The sequence below is a fragment of the Cygnus atratus genome, chromosome 1, assembly GCF_013377495.2.
Source record: "Cygnus atratus isolate AKBS03 ecotype Queensland, Australia chromosome 1, CAtr_DNAZoo_HiC_assembly, whole genome shotgun sequence".
NCBI lineage: Eukaryota > Metazoa > Chordata > Aves > Anseriformes > Anatidae > Cygnus > Cygnus atratus.
In genome coordinates this window covers 178,987,466-179,010,327 of record NC_066362.1, presented here as the reverse complement: position 1 = coordinate 179,010,327, position 22,862 = coordinate 178,987,466, and the positions used below count along the sequence as shown (strand labels likewise).

Below are 22,862 nucleotides of genomic sequence, written 5' to 3'. Positions count from 1 at the left end.
ATTTCCACATACAAACTTTTAAACACCATATGCAGTAGCATAAAATTTAAGTTAAGGTACCAAATAATTTCTGCATTTTCTGATTCTTAGTTATTGGACAATATATTAGAGATTAAATACTGCATCCAGAGACTGTAGTTGTTGGGACAGCTTTGAAAAACAAGAGGAATAAAATCATTTTGTTTAGACAGGTTTTGCAGGAAAACAAGGTTGCATGACAAAAATAGTGAAATAAAATGAAAACAGACCGATAAGATCGGTATCATGAGTGGAATGCAACGTGGTAAGCAGATAGCACTACAAGAGAAAAGGAAGCAGGAGAGGGAGCATAAGAGGAGCAGAGAGCTTTGCAGAGACAGATGCCAAAAAGAGAAACTTGAGACAGCAAAACAAGGAGCCAGTGCATGTGGTGAGTACAACTGGCAAAGAAAAACTTAGAAGCTGAGTTTTAAATGAACAAGGGCAGTGGTGTTGCTCAGAAGGGTCCTGAAGACCATAAAGGAAACTTTTATTGTGTTACTACTCAACAGACTTGAGAAATTCAAAAGTTAATTTTTTAACTGGCATTATAGTATAAGGCATTTGTTCAAATATCTTTCCAAATAGATTTTTACTCTTTCTAGTTAAATACAAATAAAAACCAACAAAATCAGTAACATACCAGTTCCATTAACTGTTTTAGCTGACCTATCTCTTCTGGAAGGGAACCTAGCTTATTGTTACTTGCAATTAAGACTTTTAGAGGAAGACCACACAGGCAAGCTGGCAGAGAAGAAAGCTGATTTCGACTGCAACAAAACAAAGAAAGAAAAACAACCATTAAGAACACCAGTAATATTCTTACTCACATGAATTCTGAGAGTTGTAAAACCCCTTCATTTTGATGCGACATATTTCATGATAAAATACGTATTTTATACGTATTTCAGATAAAATATAAATTTTAGAATTGCAATCATTATGAAAACACATCAAAAATGTTTGCATTACTGACTAGAACAATATTGTGTAATAGTATCACCCTGGAAAAAAACCTAACAGTTTAATAACATTGTAAAATAAAGTCTGATTTTCATCCTGATTTTCATCTGCTAGAGCTGTTTTCCATCCTAAGGAATACTGGAAAGTCAATTGAGACAGTATTTTGCAAGTAATTAAACATTCCTATGGTTTTACTATAGTACAGTTTATGACTTATCATTTTCATTTGCACCAGAAGACACAGATAAACTGGTTATCTTCCCAATTCCTTTACAGCACATTTACAGTTGAAGATTACTTGGTACTTGTTGCTACTCCCCCATCCCAGACATCCCAAACTTAGCAATGAAAATTTATCTTACTCAGGAACGAAAACCTGGATGAAAATGTGCATCCTTTTTGCTCCTGGGCCATTTCCTGTGCATTGGTTAATGAATATAAGCCATAACATTATCCTCATCCCCCTCTTGAGTGACAGAAGGCAGGGAGGCACCAATTCAATTTAATTTCATTTATAAAAATTGCTGTTACATATCACTGTATTCTGACTACTTTACTCATCTTAAACTTTTCAGTATATCAGGGACAAATTTATTTCTAGATTTGCTGCCGTGTAAATCAAAGAACAAGATAAATAAATGTCTTCTATATCTCAGAGAATGTCCATTTAAGTGTTAAAAGCATAAGCAAAAAGTCCTTTGACTCAACCTGTAAGTCACATTCTTGAAAAATATTTCCCTTTATCGTCTGGAAAAAAATGAAGGGTAAATTGCATCAATCCTATACTACTAAAAATGGTATCTGCTAACCTCAGAGGTCAATGTTTCAGATGATTATATCCTGAAGACAATTAAGTCACAAGCCAAAATAAGACTTATTAGGTGGTATCCATTATATTTTTCATCAGCATTGCTTTGGAACACACGAGAGAGTTTGAGGCAGGGTGATTCTCCAACAAGGAGAACATAGGATCTAATCTCTGTAAGAAGGTATTAGTTACCATGCCATATATTTCTCACCTTACAATACAGCCAACAAGAGCATCAGCCCCAAATCGTTCAGTCAGAGGCTCTCCTGAACAAATGAGAGCTGTATTCCGGCACATCCAGACAGTCTTTCCCTCCTTTTTCTTAAAGCAATGGCCTATGAGTATTATAGTCTGTTGCTATGCTTTTTTTGGACACAAACCAAAATGTATCTTGATTTAAGCTTTTATACCGTCTCTCAACACCACCAGCATAAACATGGAACCAGTCTCAAATATTTCAACATTTAGACTATAAGATTCCAAGGCAGCAGATCCTTCAAGCGACTAGAGAGAAATGTCAGAGAATTTCTTAGTCTATGTTTTCTGAACACTCAAACTATTAAACTACTCAGTGGGCTAATCCATTCATTCTCATTACAAACAGTTCTACCGTAATATGAGGTTTGAACATACGCTTCAAGACCCTTTGAAGACTTTCCTTCCTCCAAGGTTTCCAGAGGATTTATTTATTTGTTAAGCAGAGAATAAGATGATCCTTGTTGGAAATACAGCTTAAGAAAGATATATTGTCCCAGGTAAATAAGGTAAATACAGCAAAAAAAAAAAATTTAGAACCATCAATGGTTGACTTCCTTTCAAGACTCGTATTGAACCATTTTATCTCTGAACCTTACTTTTTTCTAAAATTGATAAAACATTTATAAGTGACTCTCCAACATGAGCCATTTCAGACTATTTCTGAAAAAAAAATAAATTAGCATTTTCATGAAGAGGAATCACAAGGGAAAGTAAATTTTGGTAGAAAACTTTCAAGAGATTCAGGCTCTCGTTCTAATAACAATTACTCAAGAAGCTTGAACTTAAAATGACAAATGCTGTATGATTATAAACATTAACTTGTGATTTGTGAGTCAACTGCCACAAAAAAAAATTATTATGCTCTACAGAATAACCTATTAACTACCACCTTCCCTACAAAATTTGACAGTTTTAATAGAACATAACTTCTTTTTTATGGGTATCAACCCGTTAGAAAACAATGAACAGTAAAGCAGTACCCTGTTCAGAACCATTTTAGTTAGCTTCTGCATGACTGTTAAGACTCCAAACAACAAATATGCATCACTGATCTGTGAAAACAGATTACAAGTGTTACTGTTGCACAATGTACCATACAAGGTGATGAGACAAGAGACAGTAGAGATTACATCCTCCAGCCTCTCTTAAAGCTATGTTAATATAAAAAGTAAGCCATCATCGTTACTTCATGAATGTGGAACTAAACACGGACTGAAGCCTTGTTTCATCCATAAAGGCTGTACAAGGAATGGACATTTATTTTATTTTTTTTTTTTATTTTAATGCACAAGCCTTTCCTCTGTCCAAAATCTTTGAGTTCCCCAGAATCCTCTAAGCAATGACCTGCCAAATGAATTGCAAATTTTTGTTCTGCTGTAGAACAAAATAAAAGCACTGAACTATAAGCTCTGAAAACTTTAACTCAAGAAAATGATACATGCATCGCCTTACTCTGTCTTTTCTGCAGAAGTCTGAATGCCTTAGCCAGAAGGTATTGTTTTAACACTTATTTTACTACTCAAATGAGGAAGCCTAAAATCTGAAGAGGTTACACTATGCAGCAGGTTTGGCACCACAACAAAACAACAAAACAAGTAGAAATAGAAATCATTTTTAAGTTCTGCTGAAGTCAAATTGAGAAGTCCAGAATCTGCAAATGTATCTGCCCAGTAGGTAAAACACACAAATATTTTTTTTTTTTTTTTTTTTTTTTTTTTTTTTTACTTTTCAAGTTTTAAGTTTTACAGAACTCAGAAGCAATCCACTGAGAGATAGGGAAAAGCACATAACCAGGGTATGTGTGTAATAAATTGTCGTATTTGTTTAAAATGAATTTCCTTAAATAAAACATGAACAGTATCCACCAAGGTCCCAAACCTATACACATCTCTTGGCAGCACTTTCTAATTCTATTTAACATATGGATTCTCCTGGTACCACACAAAAATATTCATTTTAAATTCATCATGTTCTCTTGCCAAGAAGCAACATGGTTAGAAAGTCAAGGATATTGTTCTTTCTTCTATAGACTGCTTACTGTCAGACTTCCCAATATATGGGAAGGCCATATCCAAAAGAAAACTATTTAAAGAGATTTTAAGCAGAGAGAAATTACCTAGTAAAACTTGAAAATTTTCCATTTGTTTAGATTGTCTAATTTACTGTGATATGCAATAGAAATTCTAAGTATTCTGGGTTTGTGACACTTTACATAAATTCCATTACTACACTCAGTTAATTCACTCTAATTCCTAAATTTACCAAGATGATTTAAGCAAACTTGATTTCATCCAGTCTTAATTTTTTTATATCTAACTGTAATTCCACTTCAAAATTACATGTCCTATTCTTTAGGTGTGTGCTCAGGACACATTATTGTGTTTCAGTTTCCAAAATCAAAATTACTGTTCCATGGTAGCCAAAACTGCAGTACAGTAATAATACAGGAGGGCTCGAGAAATACGCTCACTGTTTACAAGACTGAAGACCAAGCCTTCATACCTTGGATTTAAAAGCGCAAGAACCACTTTGCCCCCTCGTTCAATCTCATTCTCAAAGACAAGATAATAATATCTTCACTATTACAGTTTTTACATATCCAACTGCAAGTAAACCTCCACACCTTGTCCCAGCTGAGAAAGTGCTGACGTCCTCTCTTGAAAGAGAATATGCATTCAACTGCACTTAAAGTAATAGAAATCCTCAATATGGATTAGCATCCACACACAGCTTTCCCAGAAAAGAGACAAAGGTGCTTAATTCTCTGTCCCTTCTTCCTAAAAAGAGTAGTAACTATACATGTTGCATAATAATAAGATATTAGTAATAAAATCACGATTTTCCTCTCTATCCCCCATGAGGAAAACACTGATCCTCCATCCATCTCTTTAACTACAAAAAAACATACCAAACTTATAAAATTTATCATCAGAAGGGAATGAAAAGAATCTGACCATGCTGATACGATTAGCATTCTCAATTTGAGAGAATAAGGGAAAGAAAGGGGCTAATGTTACTCAGTCATTCCTTAAATAATTAGTTTTAGATTTTACATTGCCTTCATATGGAACTATATCTACAGGCAATGAATTTTTGCATTACTGCTTGCAATAAAATGAAAAATGTAGTCAATTGTTCCAGGAACACAAAGTGCAGACAAGCAAGTCTTTACGCATTTGCAAATAAACAAAGAACATGGTAAACTTACACTTACCTCAAATTTAAGTAAGTTAGCATTTGTAAGTTCACTATTGCATCTGGTATAACTTTAATACAATTGTGGTATAGATTTAGTGTTTCCAGTGACACAAAATGGCACAACTCTGTAGGAACCTCCGTTAATCTATTCTTGGATAGATCTATAAAGAGAGAAAGAGAAGATACTTTTTTGAACCATCAGAAATACTACTTTGAACAAACTATAATTATTAAAATAAGTGAATAAATGTAATCCTACAGTCAGACAGCAAGTTAAGCCAGTGCTTCATTATACAAAATAAAATTAATCTTAACTTTTAAAATCAAGAAAATGGAACAGACTGTATAAAAAGCAAAAGTTCAATTAAAATTTACTCGGTCTAATAAAAAATAATTACTTGCAGGCCTCAATACACTGAGAAAATACTTGAATCCACAACCTAGTAAAGCTCATGTAATATATGCCAAGACCAATACAGATAGGTTTGTGCAAATGATAGCGTTTAGAGAAAAGCAGAAAACAACTGTATCTCTAATTTCTTTTTAAAGGAGTTCTGCAGACACCTCTACAAAGTGATCTGCATTTCCCAAAACTCAATTAATTGAAAAAAATAAAATAAAATGGATTGGATATAAGTATTTACAAGACAACAATGATTGATTTCAAATCCCCCAAGCGAGTGCTTGTACCCACAGAAAAAAAGCTTTTGGTTTTTAACCAGTTACTCAGTCTTTCTCACTTTAAGCACATGGATGTAAAAGGTAAATTAGTAGAAATAAATGCTACTGAACTTTATTCCTTGACTATCACAATATGAAAAAGAAGGTGGTATAATCCTGATGAGAGCTCAAGTCACAAAATAATGCATGACAGCATTAAACAGCATTGAGTTCAAATAAACCTTTAATCAGGATCGCAGAACAACCAGTTTTATCATCAGATCCTGCAGAGAAGCCATCTACCCATACAATCAGATGGATTACCTGACCTGAAGAAAGGTCACCTGTTTTAAGCAGAAGGAACAGAAATATATCTGAGCCAAAAACAGGCAGGTGCCTGCGGGAAAGGATATGAGAAAAATGCAACTTGACAATTTCACATCTTTACTGCTGCTGGTTAGGCCTCCTCCCTGATCCTTCAATGCTTATTTTGAAGCTTACTGTCTTGAAGTACAAGGCAGGTAAAGCAACCAAAGCTTAATAGATACACTTTCAGAGTGCCAATGATCTGTCTTTTCTCTTTAGGACCACGAATTTGCTTTTGTGAAAAAAAATAGTCAGAAACCTGAAGATCTTAACTTTCTTTGCCATGTCACGCTCAGTTTGCTGCAGAGAGGCACAGCTTGGGGAAAAAAAAGCATCACCAGTAGGAAGGTTTTTAATCACTTTTGGTATTGCTTCTGTCTCCTGCAATGCAAGCTGAAATTCAGTACTCTCAATTCCCCTTGTCAGCCTCCACCTTGCTCCACTTCATTGCTGCCAACACAAAGCCGGTCTCTTGATTCCAAACTTGACCAAGATGACAGCAACGGCCAAGGAGGGAACAAAGGGAGTGCAGCCCTTCTGACTCAAATGGCAACATAATTGAATTGGGCACCTCAGCCAAAATTATTCACCTGTTAGTTATTATACAACAGCAACGCCTGAACTGCTCTGCTTTGTCTTACCAGGCTTTGATGGTGGTTAGATGCAGCATTACCTCAGCTTCTCCTTTCCTTCCCTTCCACAATTCAAACCGAGGTGTTCTCTTTTTCAGTGAATGTAATTCCAACTTTAAAGGGGCAGAAAGCTCTTCAGTGCTCCTTCGTTTTAATGCTTTAATCCTCTACTCCTCTCTGTAACATGGCATTCCAAAAAACTTGGCACAGGATCCCTCTCCTGCCACCTTGCTAGCTGTATTTGACACGTTGTAACTAAGAATCACGAGAGGGGATCTTCAGATTTTACAATTCAACTTCAAAGAAACCCTTCCCCTTTTTTTAAAGGAGCTTTTCTGCAGTGATATCCCGTCATCACCACTCTCATTTCCTCACGTAATGGGGAGCGGGCAGGAAGGTTGGGAAAAGTGAACCAAAACTCAGCCCTAGGCCTCCATGGGCCTGGGTGGCAGGTGGAGAGTGACCTCTGGGCCTTGATCTGCTCCCTCCAAAGTGAAACACACACAAAGTTGGGTGAAAGCAGAAATGTTGCTACTCCCCATGCTGTTAAGACTGCAGCCTATCACCTGGACCCCAGCTTTAGGCCTGCGCTCGTTTACCTTCACACGGAATAAAAGGGACCAGCCACCACATGCCACTTAGCCTTGGAAACTTCTAGTACCTCAGAGAAGTGGAACAGCAACTAAACCCAGCCTGTGCCTCTAAGAGGCATCACAAGCACAGTACAATCATTTATTGTTATTTTATTACTATCTTTTTTTCTTGAACTGTTTTTATTGGTACCCTCTGTTCTCAAGGGCTTTAGCTCTGGTAATCTGAAGAAGGACAAAACAAAAAACCCACAGATGATAACAGAAAATCCTTTCTGTTATCCTCAGGACAGTGGGTTATTGGACACAACATGTATACAACAAAGGAATTCAATTAACTTACAACAATGGAAGTCAGTTATTTATTATTGTCTAGTTATCAAAGATTAAGATTATTTCAACACTGTTACATCTACTGCTACTTCCTAAATAATTTTAAGAAGTTCTATCCACAGTATAAAGCAGAAGAATCAAAACTACACGTTTTATTTAATACAGTGTAACTTAAAAAGCAGAAGTTTGCTAACATAATTAATTTTATTTTTTAAGATGTATCGAATACCAAATCTGACCATCTCTGAGAAACAGGGTACAGGAATGGAACCAAAGTGATGCCACATTATTTTTTAAACAAGCCACTTTTTTTTTTTTTTTTTTGCCAAAAAGCATACTTCCCTGATCAAATGGATGGGGGGTAAAAAAAAAAGGAAAAAAGAAAAGATGGCTTTTATTCAACTACAAAATGAATGTAAGCCTCCGAACATGATGCAGCTATGAAGAAAGCCTAGCAGCTTTCAGATGTCCCTGAAAAATCTGTAATGAAAAGTGCATGCCTTAAAAACTGAACCGTAAGGAGAACAGTCTGCATATCAGCTTCATGCTGTACCTTATATGTGCAAACATGTACAGAAACCTCTGAAAGTTACGTAATTATTTTGATATTACTTATACCAAGGTACTTTTGTCTCATTACTGCACCTTACAATTAACCTATGTGTACACTTCAGGTATATTCTGATATTTAAGTTCTAGATTAAAACAATTGTTAAATCATTAATTCGAAAAACAATGCCTCAGGGCAGTTAAAAATAATGAAGTTACTGCAGAGACTAGCTTTGCTACAGAAATAGAAAGAAATAGAGAGGTAGGGTTTGATAGAGTTTAGCGCTTTAACTGATTTGATTATTGCTTTTAATACATGGGAGATCTAACGAAGTAACAAATCCATTATGGCAGAAGTACCATTTTAGGGTTACTAAGGAACTATATATGAGCTTAACCTGAGGCGACTGTTTCCTGTAATTCTGTTACAAAGCAGGCAGCACAAACACAGGCAAATATCCTGGTGGCGGGGAGGGCACCAGAGCAAGCTTTCTGTGTTTTTAAATGGAATACACTATTCATTCATTATTTATGTCACAAAGGCATTTCAAACTGTATCTGGCTTCATCCCATTTTTTACTGCCAAGAACAAGTTCGTTAAAACTCCAAAATAAAGAACGGAATGCAAAGTAAGCAAGCCAGCTTAGAAAAATATGAGATGGAAGCCTGATCTTTTTAAAGAATCAGCACAATTCTGGAGCAATGGCGCTGCTTTTGTATGAGTGTTACTATGCTGGAAGCTGGACAGGAGCTACCCAAAACACGAGCTTCCTTAGCAGGGAGTGAACAACAAAAAGCAGAAATTTCCTACCAGCAGCAGGCTCTGAGCAGCATTTGGGTACCTGGCATGGCATACTGCTGGGCTCCATGCTGCCATCGCAGCAGCAATGACTGATCCATCCTCGGGACAAACCCTTCCAATTCCTGCAGCTCCAAAAACGCCTGCCACAATGAAATCCCACTGCTGACTACCACTGTTGTGACAGCACGGTCTACAAGCTGATTACCAACACCCCACAAAGCATTTAAACCAACCTCTGCTATACGTACATACAGAGCATAAAAGCGCACTGCCACTGCAAAAACCAAACAGGCATTCCCAAAGTAGCCAGGATAACACTAGAAGTCATACCATTAAATTTCTTCCAGTAAGGTTTCAAAAAACCCTCCAGTTTTCCTACCTTCCAGTTATTAATACATTAAGTAAAAATTTCAGACTACTCACAGACAAGCTAAACAAATTAAAAGTTTAAGACCAGTAATTCATTAAATAAATATACATATGCACTACATATGCACAAATCTTTGCTAAGAATTTTAATGAAGGCAGTTTATTTAAAAAAATCAGGTTACAGAGAAACTCAAATTTAGATTTATAACAATAAGCCTACCAAAGGCAGAAATTGGACTTAAATTCTTCAGTTGGGCAGGACAATATATATATGCACACATGCACATCTGAAACAGAAGAAATCTCTCTATTAGAAAAAAGTTTCAAAATCAAGAAATTGCAAGGTAGAAAAAAGTCACTCAAACTTTACTGTGGCCCACCAAGTTCCTATTATTGTAATCTTCTGCATTCACTGAAGAAAATACAGGAGTTACTTTGAAAAAGATATTTGCATTTGTACTAAGTTACCATTCAAGGTATTCAAATGAGATGTCTGAATTGGACTTGAAAAAGAATTGAAGCAATTCGCTGTGAGAGCCTAGAAAACCAGTAAGTTCAACTCCAATTTCATGGGAAAATTATGTAAATAAGAGTACTGGGAAATACACTTAAAAGTATATATATGACAGATGATACAGGTGTATAGAGTTATACTGTTACTCCTATTTTTATTTGGCTTTTAGGAGGCCTGTATTTCCGCATTAGCTAGCTATACCATCACTGATAATTGAAGCCACAAACTGATGGTACTGTACTTCAGACAACTTCTGAAATAAGTATTTAAATACACTTCAGACCTTCAGCAACTCTGCATCCCAACTATACTTGCCTTGGCAGAAAGGCAAGTGGTCTATTACGACTGACTATTTGATTCTGAGGGGCATGATTACAGTGCTTTGTAGCAAACAATTGCTTCCTTCTAGTTTTTACCCTTTTTTCCCCCCACCTAAATGGTAGGAAAATGCATTATCATGCATTATTATTATTATTATGCATATATAGTTGTTACAGTGTTTTCACAACTAACAAAATGCAGTACACCTCTAAGAGATGCCCTACAACTCGCTGTTACCCAGCAGAGCAGCACACCTTGTCCCGCTTACTTCTTGTCTCTAGCAGAGAGCATTGATGAATAACGTGCTGGATGCACAGCCAGCAACTCCCACTGCCAGTGATGCCACATGCACAGCAAAGTGGGAGCAGAGACCTCTGGTGCCTAACGCGTTCTGGTTTGTTCGTGATAATTATGGCACAACGAATGCATGGCATTTCTTAACTAAGAGACGTGTCTACTCAAGTTATTTAGCAGACAGAAGACCAAATAACAGAAGACAAAGAATGTCCCTTAAAGCAAAAACATTTGGGCTTCCATTTGAGAAAAAAATAACAGTAGTGCATGGACTCAAGGTCTTTAATTCTCAAACTACAACTTGCAACATAGACTGAGAAAAAAGCGGCTCCAAATCCTTTCAAAAGTATTACTGATGCGATAGCATATGCCAGTAACATTTAGGCACCGATCAACAGCAGTGAGCCTAGATGTACGACTGCTAACTCACATCACACAGGAAGTACATCCATCCTAGGGAGCTGGACATAAAAATGCACAGATGTTGCAAGAAAAATATTTTGAACAAATTATGAAGGGACTCTGCTGTTTCACACACACTTCCTAAGTGCTACTTTCTGGAACACTGTCAGTGTATTTTTCCTTTTCCACCTGACTCTCACTGTTAATTTAAGAATTAACTTTTAAATTTTCTACCTTAAAGCCACAATCAAGTTAAAGGTATGCTACAAGTATAGCAAATTTCAAAGTGAACACAGATGTGCTTTTGTATCAACTTTCCTTACTATTGCTGTGATTTAACATATCAAAAGTTTCTTCTTGACGGATGTGTAGATGAGATCTCCAATTCTTCCCTATTCCACGTCTTGACATAACATTAAAATACATGGGCAAGCTCAACAGCTAATACTAGGGATACAAAACACTTAGCTCTACTTTCTCAGCGTCAACGATGATCACAATGAACTCAACTTAGTACTTGTCAGATTAGTAGCAATTAGCAACTGTAATAGTAATCATACGTTCACCAGCGAGGACCTAAATCAAGGCTTTTAGAGGCAGAAGGAACAGGAGCAAAGGAAACCAACGCTCAGAAAGCAGCATGTTGTGAGCCTGGCAGAGATGGTACCACAAGAGGGAGTCCTGATCTCACAGACTTGGCCCACACCCTGTAGCAGCGTTTCTCGAGATCATCGATAAGGAATGAGAAGGGCAGAAATAGGAAGGCACACCGATGCAAAGCCTTACAACCCCCCGACATTTCCATGAATCTATTTCTCCTAAGGGTTTTCAGAGTATAACAAATGAGTTTACTTGTCTGCGATCACAACTGCAGGAAACAAATACAATGGAGGTCGAGGAAACAAATACAAATACTAAGGAGGTCGAGAAGAAAAAGCACAACAAAACCAACCCTTCTGAAATAGTCACATTGAAGCATTTCCTTCAAGCCTCCTTCAGATGATGCAACAACCTGATGCATCTCCGAGCTCACTGCAGCTACAGCAGTAGCAGTACTTGGCCTATTTAAGGCAAGAGCAGCATTAAAATGTCGCTCAGTTAATGTCAGACGATATGCTCAACAAAAACCTTGCTTACAAACTCATTCATTTCTCATCAGAGACCCTCACCTGCCACTCCACTGTATTTCATCCGCCACACCATTAGGGAATATAGGGCTTGCTTTGCCACTGTGCCCTGTATCCACCCAGTAGAGCAAACGTAAGAAAAGTGCAATCCTCCGTTTCTTCTCAGGTAGCACACTGACTGTCCTGAAGCAATCCAACAGCATAAGCCAGCTCTCCCAGAAGCTAAACCTGAGTAAAAACTTCAAGGGTGAGGGAACGGAAGGGAAAAAGGGTAGCGATAACTTGCTGACAGTTTCACTGAAGCATATTCTCACGATTAGTGCTGTGACACACTCCAATTCCAAGGAGGCAAAGGAAATTTTTCTGCAAGAGATGCCCTCAGTAGAACATCACAAGCCTGGATGTGGATGAAGAAAGAGGAGGTTACTACAGCAGTCTGCCTCATTATGGCACTGTCCTGCACACCTGGCTTTAGGCAGCAATGTAAAGCATTTACATTTCTCCTTTATCTGTCGTTTCTTCATCATTAGGACAACAGTTTAGGGTTAAGACTGGCAGAAAGTAAGGCTCCTGTGGGAGCTCTGTTTACAAAATGAAGGTCAACCTGGTGTGGAAGCACAAAGGGCTCCCTAAAAATAATACTGCAAAACCACTGGGTTCTTCCTGCAGATCTCTGTGAAGGTGTTAACACATTTGGGACCCAAACACCTGTACCTCAACACAGAAAAAATGCCAGACAGCAAACACCTTCCATCAACAGAATGACCTTTAATAACATGGTATGAAACTCAGTTCATGGGCCGTGAAGCATTCCTCCTTCTCCCACGCCTTCCGCACTGGAGAGGATACGAGCCATTAATTTTCACACTCCTTAATAAACAGCCAGCCCCAAGAAGCATCAATGGATTTATCACTCCATGATTGTACTAATTAGCCTCAGCTGGACTTAAATATTTCAGGTGTTTTCTCAGACACAGTAGCAGTAACAAGAAATGTTTGCCCAATTCAAAAGCTTGAAGAACCTGCTCTTTCTTCATTTGTTTTCAGCCTTTAAAGTAGGTTGGTGAATGGAGAGCACTGGAAGAACAGAAACTGAAGTGTTTGCATCATACACTAGTTATCTGAACATCTGTACTGTACCAAATATTTCAGTTTTACAGGGACTGTACGGGGACTTCCAGGTAACATTACACTTAACAGAGGAGTAAGACTTGGATTACGAAGCTCTTTTCTGAAAGAAGAACAATGACCACAGCTTCCACCAACTTCAAAAAGCTGTAAATTGCGTATGTACACAATCACACAACCCCTTTCAGACAAGCCACTAATCCCACCTATTATTGGAGAATCGGGATAAATCTGAAACAAAAATGTGAATAATTATATTGCATCCCTAAGATGGTGGCAGATCCCTGCCAGGACTTACTCTAGTGCCTTCTATTACAAATCTGTCATCTCAGCCACAGAGATCTCCTTTCTTAAATGTGTTTCCTTTCTAAGTCAACACCTTCCACTTCCACTGGGAAATTCCCAATGATGCACTCAAAACCAGCAAAGATCTGACAGAGAAGTCTACAACTTTCTCCAGCCCACAGGCAACACTACTAGAAAGAACCAGCTGAATGCAAGGTTTTCACCTTGTTCTCAGTTTTAACAGCGATTACCATTATTTTTCCTGACGCTGCAAAGAGAGGGTCCCACTTATGCTACTCATTATCTGCTTCTGACTATTCAAAGAGGGATTTCCTCACATTTCCCACCTGGTAGAAGCCAGCCCATAACCAATTTCTGTGAAGCCATTTGCTTGCCTGCACTACGAAGGACATTATTTTCCACACCTGACAGACTAAAATACAGATGTTTATTTTTAGTTCATTTTTATACTTGAACCGTGTCACATTCTGTTAGAGAATTTGCTATGAACAGACAAGTGAACGTAAGTTATTTGATCTTTGGGTATATCAAAGGCATGTAGACAAAGATATGGAAAAGCTACCTGATGTTAATTTACAGTAACGGGGAAAGCAGAGCATTACTCATCTAATCACTTCCTCTTCTGTCTGCACATCTCCCACAGATGCCAGGGTTAATCTACCTTACCTACATTACTCACATACACCCCGCAATGGTCTTTGAATCAGCACGTCATCATTTTTGTAGCAATTTATCAACAGAAAGCTGTTTTGTACCATACATGCTTACTTACACTATTAGCACATCCTTAAACAGTGAGCTAATTAAGCAGCTATTAGACAGGAGGTACAACGTTTGAAAAACTGAAAGAAACAGCTAAGAAATACTTCAGCTACCTAATCAGGAATCTGTGAAGACATTGCCAGAGACTGAGGTTGTGAGAAAGAAAATCCTGTAACAAACTACAAATCAGATTCTAATAAATAACCAACACCAGGTGACTACTCCTAGTTTAAGGAGAAAAAAAAAAAGGACTTCTTGTACTGAAGGCAAAATAAACACTGTCTCTTAAAAAAAATTAACACAGTAAAAATTACCTAGCTGGAATCACTAGAACTATAAATCTCTAAATTCTGTACCAAGACCCCTATCCCATATAAGCGTTTCTATGATTCTTTTTAAGATAATGTTTTGCAACCTTCTATTTTTCCTTAAATTAAAAAAATAAATCTAAAGAACCTTGCCACTGTAGGAGAAAACAAAAACCATCTCTCATATCTCATGCAGCAGTGCTGTCTGTCGGCCAGGGGATGGGTTGGGCTTGACAGATAACAACTTTCTTCTGCCTGTTTTAACAAGTCATGGTTTACATTGGGATTGTAATCTAACATGAGACGCACAGACTGCAAAAAGTCTGCATGGGGACACACACGTTCTACTTATAAACAGTTTAGTGCCTGTAAAAGGGCAAGTACAACCCACCCCATGTTTGCCATAACACTTGCTGGGGGACACAAGTGGAAATAAACCAGCAGGAATTAATAGCACTTGTGGGTCAGTCTCCAGCCAGAGGTAAATCTCAGTGCTGTTGGTATGAAACAACTGCATGGCAATGGATATTTTGAAGGGACAAAGCACGTTTCTTTCTGGTTTATCTCCATTTTGGTGGGTGGATCACAGACCATCTTCTAAAACACACAAGACAACTATCGCTCATCTATAGCCTCATGAGCCTGGCCTAAAATCTTTACTTCTTGATGCAGGTTTATTTCCTCCTCCTTATTTATTTTCTTTTCAAATTACCTTTTCAGGATATCTGATTTCCATCTTACATGCTAAGCATTAAGTAATGTTTTTCTGTAAGAATCATTTTGGACTGACTTTCTGAGGCAATTCTGCTCTGCTTTTATGGATATGTCACCTTGCATCTTCCTGTTTGCTTCTAGGGTAATGTGTTCTCACTGTGGTTACAACAGGTTAGTGTAGGCACGGAATAGGCTGTATATAAGCAGGGGACAGGAAAAGTGTTAGTTTTCCCCCCAAGCACAATCAACAACTAAAACAAAAAGGAAAGAACTACCTACTTGAGGTCCAACCCTGCAGAAGCTACAAATGATAGTTTATTCAGGCCCAAAAGGAGAACGTATAGGTGGATAAGAAGTCCCATGAAGCATAGATGGACAGCATTACTTCCCTTTAGTTATCATGGCACAAGAAAAGCAAAAGCCGATGCATCCTAGCTTCATACAGTCCAGGAACTGCAGCACACACTGTTGTTATACAAGAACAAAATCCTTTTATTCACTCTGCTTTCTTCCTGCTAATAAAACAATGTTTCAGTGAAACAACTGGGATCAAGATTTAAAAAAAAAAAAAAAGCCTGTCCTGCAAAAAACTCTGAACCTGGTCAAACAACCAGGTCAGGTTCTGTGAAAAGAGGAATCTGACTGAAAGCTTCATGACCACAACTTGGAGGTCTGGGGACTTCACTTTCAATTGTTTCAGTAGGAAGTGCAGAAGTTTTTAAGTACTTGTGGGTTTGGTTTCTTTACCCAGCATATACATTTTAAAATGATTACTGTGAGTTGAAGTGTTCATTTTCAGCAGTTTTCCCCCCAGCAGGGATGCTGGACCTAATTATACTATCACTGCTGTTCCACAATGGCTAATTTCCATTGATGACGTGACCTTTAAGTCGGCAATTTTGAGTCAACTTAATTTTCAAGTCATTAATGCACTCCAGAACTGATTCAACAGCCAATACATTTAACCGCAAGCCCAAAACTAGCTGATTTAGCAACCATATTTTTTAACTGAACCCTAAGTCCACAAGTTCATCAGTATAAAGGCAGTTAAGAGCGATCCACTGGTGATTTAGTAGATTTTGTCAGCTTTCAGACAACACTATAACTACTATAAGGACACGCACTGCTGGGAAATGCATTTTCCTGATTCAGTATTTAAGTGTCAAGTCACTTCATCATGCCCTGTAAGAAGAGGATGAATCTAATGAGACAACCATGGTTTTAATCAAACAATTGCACGGCATTCCGCTCAGATTACAATTTGTTTTCTGCAGAACAAAAACATTCCTATCTCACTCACTCCCAATTCAGCCTTTTTTTCTTTAAGCTCTTGAAAATAAATAAATAAATGCCCAAGAGTTCACAAGAATTGCTAGAATTTTGATTTGGATTTCTTCCCAAACAGGGTACTTTCAGCGTGAACATTTAACTCTTTGTGACTGACGAACACATATACTTGGCAGCTCTCGCTCGCTTGCTCTCTTCCCCTGCCTCTTCGATGATTTGGATAGGAAATTCGTTCCTTTGGGAAGAACCCTAAAGAGATACACTAGCAAATATGCAATTCTAAATACACTTGGTTTCTGAAAAAAGGCTCTGATTATCTAGACACAGTAAGTGTTCAACTAGCAATTGTTTCCCTGAAGAGATGGCATCACCACACACCCCCAAGTGTTCCATGTGCTTTCTTAATGAAAAGTCTCATCTTCGAAATTTGTTTATTCGAGATTGATACAGATAGCAGAAGATCAGCTTTAACACAAAAAGCTTCTAATGTGGCTTGCACTGAGCCCTCTGGCAGCATCACCTGCAGATATACTGAAGGTGCTACTCAAAAGGCTACATTATCACAACAGATATACACGCTGTGCAAGACCCTACACAACTGCTGAGCTATAAATTACCTGCAGTCAATTTGGTTTCTGTACGCAACGGTATTTGATTTCATAGAAAGCTAATTTTAACTGCTGAGAACAGAAATACTTATATTATACCATGCTTTTTTTTAAGCAAACGGAGGTTAAAAGGCTGGAAAAAACTTCTTTTAAAAGGTTAGTTGAGGCTTGTAAAGCAAGCATCTTAAAATTTTAAAAATGCCAGAATTAAATATATTTAAGTAAACTTAGGATATACTCTATCAAAGTGTGCTACACATTACACCTGAAGTCCTCTACCAAAGTCATCTATAGATAGCTCTCTCCAGTGCCTTGCATGCATGGGGCTTTTTTCTGTGTAACTGTCCACGTGAATACGCAAGACTAAGGATATACCACAGGACTCCCTCACAATGTAAATTAAGCAAACGGATATTACCTGATCTTGCAAACAACCTTGAATTAACAATCATTTATGCAGAATACCTGGCATCTTTCAAAGGGAAAATACAGGATTTTCTGCTGAAATCACACCTACTTTCTGCAATAATTAACAGCAGCACACGAATAAAAAAAAAATCAATTCATCTCAAAAGCAGCTTTATCATCCTTGCTACCTTGATGGGAAATTGGCTCAGAAGTAGACGACCCGTGTTTACACGCTCCTTTAACTCTCAGTAAAAATGTATTTGTTATCAGTTGATACCCACTCTTTCTTACACCAAGCTTGTCCTCTTAATAGCTCCTCCCACGGCCTTTTCTCCCTTGGTATATTTGTAAGAATAATTCCTTCTCCCAGTCATTCTTCTCCAAGACTAAACAAGCTAGATTCTTCCAGTTTCCTCTTGTTACAGTTTTCCTGACCATCCAAGCAGACCTCTTTTGCACCTGTTTCAGCCTAAGCTCATCTGCTTTGAACAAGAACGGGACCTAATCCTTTACACGAGGATTATGTTACACCACTGCCATGTGTAACATTATTAAGAATTTCTAGTCCCTACTGAAATACATCTTCTGATACAGCCTCAGGATAAAATTAGACTTCTAAGATTTATCATACTAGTGGCTTGTGACCATCTTTAAAAGACTCCTAAACAGGCTTCAAACAGTAAAGTTTAGAACTGATGAAATCATTACTTTCAAAAATTTTGCTTACTGCCTTAAGAGTCGATGGCTTTAAATCTTCATCTGCCTTTTTTTTCTGGACCGTTCTTCATAGAGCAATGAATGTTTCCGACACTAAATACCAGACTGGTGTTCTCAGTCTGTGTTCGCACGGCAAAGAAGAGAGCTTCTGAAACATAACACTGGCTAGAAAATACTTTGTTTCTGTAGCCTCCTGTCTCAGAAATAAGTTACCCACTTCAGTTTAAGAAGGAAAGAAGAGAAACAACAAATTTAAAGCTTTTGTTAATACGTGAAACTGTAAGCAACAGCAATTGCTAGCGTATCTAACATTAGAGCTCTCAACCCTAACTCCAAGGAGAAAGGAATGGAATTATGATGAATTAGTAAACGAAGCCAACAGCCAGACCATTTCACCAGTGGATTACTTGGCAACACATGCTTATTGCCATTTGTTGCTGAGTTTTCCCAGGTCTTTTTTTTTTTTTTTTTTTAAGTGTCTGAAGACCATCTTGCCCATGCCCCTGCTGCTGATACATCAGACATACTTTAATCATGAACAGAGAAAAGTTCTTTACATTTTCCACTAGCAAAGTTACTCTGTTACCTCAATTGCAAGGTTTACTTAAACCTCTTTTACACCATAAAAACTCTTGAATTAAGTATGGACACAATAAGCTTACTAATAAGCTTACTTTAATAAAGTATGTGGACACTACATTTCTCAGACAACCTTCTGATGTGAAGCAACAAGTGCTAGGAATGTCAGCAACTCACATAGGTACGTGACTTCATTTCCATTTCACGTTGCATCTCTCTCAATGCCACAGAAACCCTGCAAATAACCTCAACATCTTCAATCAGAGAAGGCTCGTTTATCATCCCACAATTCAATTTTTCCTGAGGTGGAAAAAAAAACTAAACAGCTGCAAGGAGGCACTGCAGAGGAAGTCCTTGACTTCAGATGTGATGACTGTACCTCTATGGAGACTGCAGCATAAGAACTGGGCCACTGTGGGCCAAGCTAGTGATTCACTGAACATACTGGCTGTCAAAGGGGACAACTGTAGGAGCAGAAAAAGGCTGACGGACCTGGAGCAGCATTCCCTTCATCATGGAGTTGCAGAACTTGCTCCAGAACACTGCACATAACAGCAAAAAATACAGTGAAGCCCTGTTGCAATTCACATTTGACCACGTTAAAGATACAAAGTAGGAAAAGGGAATAACAGCACTCACTAGGCAGTGGAAAATGTGTTTTGCGCTTAGCTTCAGTGAACAAGTGATCTCCAGCAGCATGTAACACAAAAAAAAAAAAAAGATTTCAGGGCCATGGATCAAGGAATGACCCTACAGAGTCATCAACAGATCCGTGATATCACTGCCATTCACAGAAACAAAGAGAAGGTAGAGCTGGGCTTCTGCTGCTGCTTTTCCTTCAGGAGGATGCTCACTGGAGCCAGTACTTACTCACTTGTCTTTATTTTTCCACGGGCATAAAAGCATAATCTCATTTTTCATTTGCCACTGAAAAAAATAATCCTCTGATAAGATAGGAGACCTGGAGCACTTTCTCCATTAAGTTCAGGTCTACTTCAAATGCCTTCAGATGTGCAATGCATACAAACTACTTTCTTCCATTTGAGTAGGTAATAGTTTACCCTCCTGTACTATTTTGCACTGCAGAAAGTGAAGGGAAGACAGACTCACGATCACCTTCTATCATTCAGCTTCTGAATGCAGGAAGACAGCTCCTTAAAACTGAAAGCAGTATTTTCTTCTTATGGGTTAGTAATATGGTAGCTTAGGATCCCAGTGTCAACTATGGTTGTTTTAGAGTTAATTGTTGAACAATTAAAGTTTACAACACAGTATGTTTTGGTAAAAACAATACCTTATTTGTAGAAGGGGTTCTACTATAAACAGCAATAAAAATCACCAAACATAAGAATTTATGCATCCGATGCAATAGATACTTGACAGTTTATTAAGACAAGATCAGTTATTAAAGGCTCGTCTTTTTAAAATCACTTTGTTAAATTGCCATTTCCATAGGTCTAAATGCACCCAAAGTCCTTTGGTTTTCTCTAATAGAAAATAACCTTCAATTCAAGTATTACATGGCTGTTGCAATACTTTTTCACTGACTAGAATGAGAAAACAGGGGGGGAAAAAATCTCAATCCTTCCTTATATGCTATGCTTATAAATAAACAGGGTCAAAAAAAAAAAAAACTTCTCCAAAACACCAGTCTCACTAACATACTAACATTTTAGGCTTACTAAACAATCTTATTACACATGGAATATTAAATATGTTTAAATGATTGCATGAATAAACTGCTTAAACAGAAAAAAACTACTCAGTCTGTTAACATATATTTCATTTCTTTTCCTCTGGCACTTGAATATAAAGCAGCTGATAAAACGCTTATCGCTGAGTTGCCTCAAGCCGCCTCTAGTTGTAGACAAGGGAATTTATTGCCAGCAGGAGCAGTCTACATTTTTAAAATTGTTTCTGCATTCTCTGTATACAGATCGTCAAATTATTTGCATGTGGTGTACTCATGTCATTTCCAGCTGTTCTTTGGTCCTTACTGTTTTGCACCGATTCCTAACAACTTCCAGTACAGCCTACAGAAACTTGGCCACAGAGAAGCATCTTCCGAAACCACACCACGCAACCCCCCTTCTCCCCGTTGTTGAAAGGTGTAAGTAGTAAGTATAGCCTTTCTTTGACAGGCAACAACGCAACCTCCATAGCTTACATTCACTGCACAGCAGCAGTCTATTTTAAACCTTTAAGTGGACTTGAGCAGTACTACCATGTGCCTTTTAAGAATTACTACGGATAAGGGTAATAGTAATTACTATAACAATAATAGCATATTATTATAGATAATAGTAGTAACTAAGAATTACTACTATTGGAGCTGTTCTACCATGTGCCTTTTAAGAGTTCTATGAATCTTTCACGTACTTTAATCAAACCATACGCCGATTTTAAAAAAGCAAAAAATTTGTAACCAACAGATGAACTCTAATGCCCACAGTTTCTATACATAAAGGTCTGTGCTGCGAAGGCAGCTGATGAAAGTTTGGCAGATCCCTTCAATGTTTATTTCCACACTTTAATATAAACTCGTAGGTATTTCTAGAAGCTTTCAGGTGTTAAGTACTTCCAAGAAAATCCAGCTGAACTAGGAACCGTATATAACGTTTGCTTTCACACGGGTCTCCACCATTCACTTTTCCATGACTACTCTTGCCCTGAATTGTGAAAGTGTTGTAAACTTGTATACTTATAAATCATATTAATACTTTTCCGGTGTCCTAAGTTTAATGAACTATAAAGTTCACTAACCCCACAGAAAAGCTCAGTGAACTAGGAAGTTCCTTAAGAAGTTAGCCAGATCACTAGCTGAGTAATATGAACCTGAAAAGGATCCCACATGTTGGGGTAGCCCACACAGTATTTAGATTAATAGTTTGATCAAAAGCCCATGAAGCAAGGGGGGGGGGCAGGGGGGAATACTCCCTTGTTGAAATTTTTAGACAGTAACCTTGATTATCCTTTTTGCAGGATAAAGGTAAAGAAGTATTCTAATTAAGAAACCAGCACACTTTCACAAGTTGCAAAGAAAGCACTGGGATTTGGCACTTTGAGAATTAAAAAAGGCTTCTCAAATTCAGCTGTGCTGTCCACAGACATCCGCTCATCCAGATTTCTACACAAATTCTCTCCAGTTTGCTTTGGCTGGGTTCCTTGGCTGCACCCTCTTGACTGAGGTTGTGTGACCCCAGCACTGCCCCAGCCACAGCAACTTCACAAATATGCTAAACCAGAGACCTTAATTCCCTTGTTTTTTCTACGAGCCACCACATTAGCTGATATTAATACTATGAATGAATTAAGACTGAATTCACACACAGTTTCTGGCCTATTTTCTACTGAAAGTGCATTATTTTTATTACTGATAAGATGGACGTTAAAAATACTGCTTTAATGAACTCAAGATTTTGAAAAATTATTTATTTTGAAATTTCTTACAGGGAGTTTTAGGCTGTGCATTAACTAAAAAAGTCAATACAAATGACGTCATTCATAAAGGCCTACATAAAAGGAATATAAAAGAATCATAAAGACTAATGTATCATCTGCAAGCCCAATGTGTAGTGCTCAAGGGGTTTACTTTTCATACTTACTTTGTAATTTGGTCTGGGCCTTAGAGATCCTCCCCATCAGCCACCCAGGGATACATATGCCAGGGCAAGATGTCAAGGGATTCTTGTTCCACTCTTAGCCTAAGCAAGACCTGTGGTTTGATACATACAAGACCGCAGACTACAGCGCCCTGTTTTGCATTGTATACCAGAACTGCCGTACATCCAGCACAGTGACTGATTCATCTACTGGACAGTTTTCTTCATCAACCTCAGAA

At 37.8% G+C, this 22,862-nt stretch overlaps 1 protein-coding gene across 2 annotated transcripts in view; it reads right to left on the bottom strand.

The window, feature by feature from the left end:
• The window catches only part of LRCH1 (leucine rich repeats and calponin homology domain containing 1), a 124,093-nt gene that overhangs the window by 58,199 nt on the left and 43,032 nt on the right, over positions 1 to 22,862 (bottom strand). For both annotated transcript variants that reach the window (XM_035553370.2, XM_035553369.2), the window contains exons 2-3: positions 5,262 to 5,406; positions 662 to 788 (exon numbers count right to left, since the gene is read on the bottom strand). In XM_035553370.2, coding sequence (XP_035409263.1) covers positions 662 to 788; positions 5,262 to 5,406 — 272 coding nt within the window. The remainder of the gene's footprint in view (positions 1 to 661; positions 789 to 5,261; positions 5,407 to 22,862) is intronic.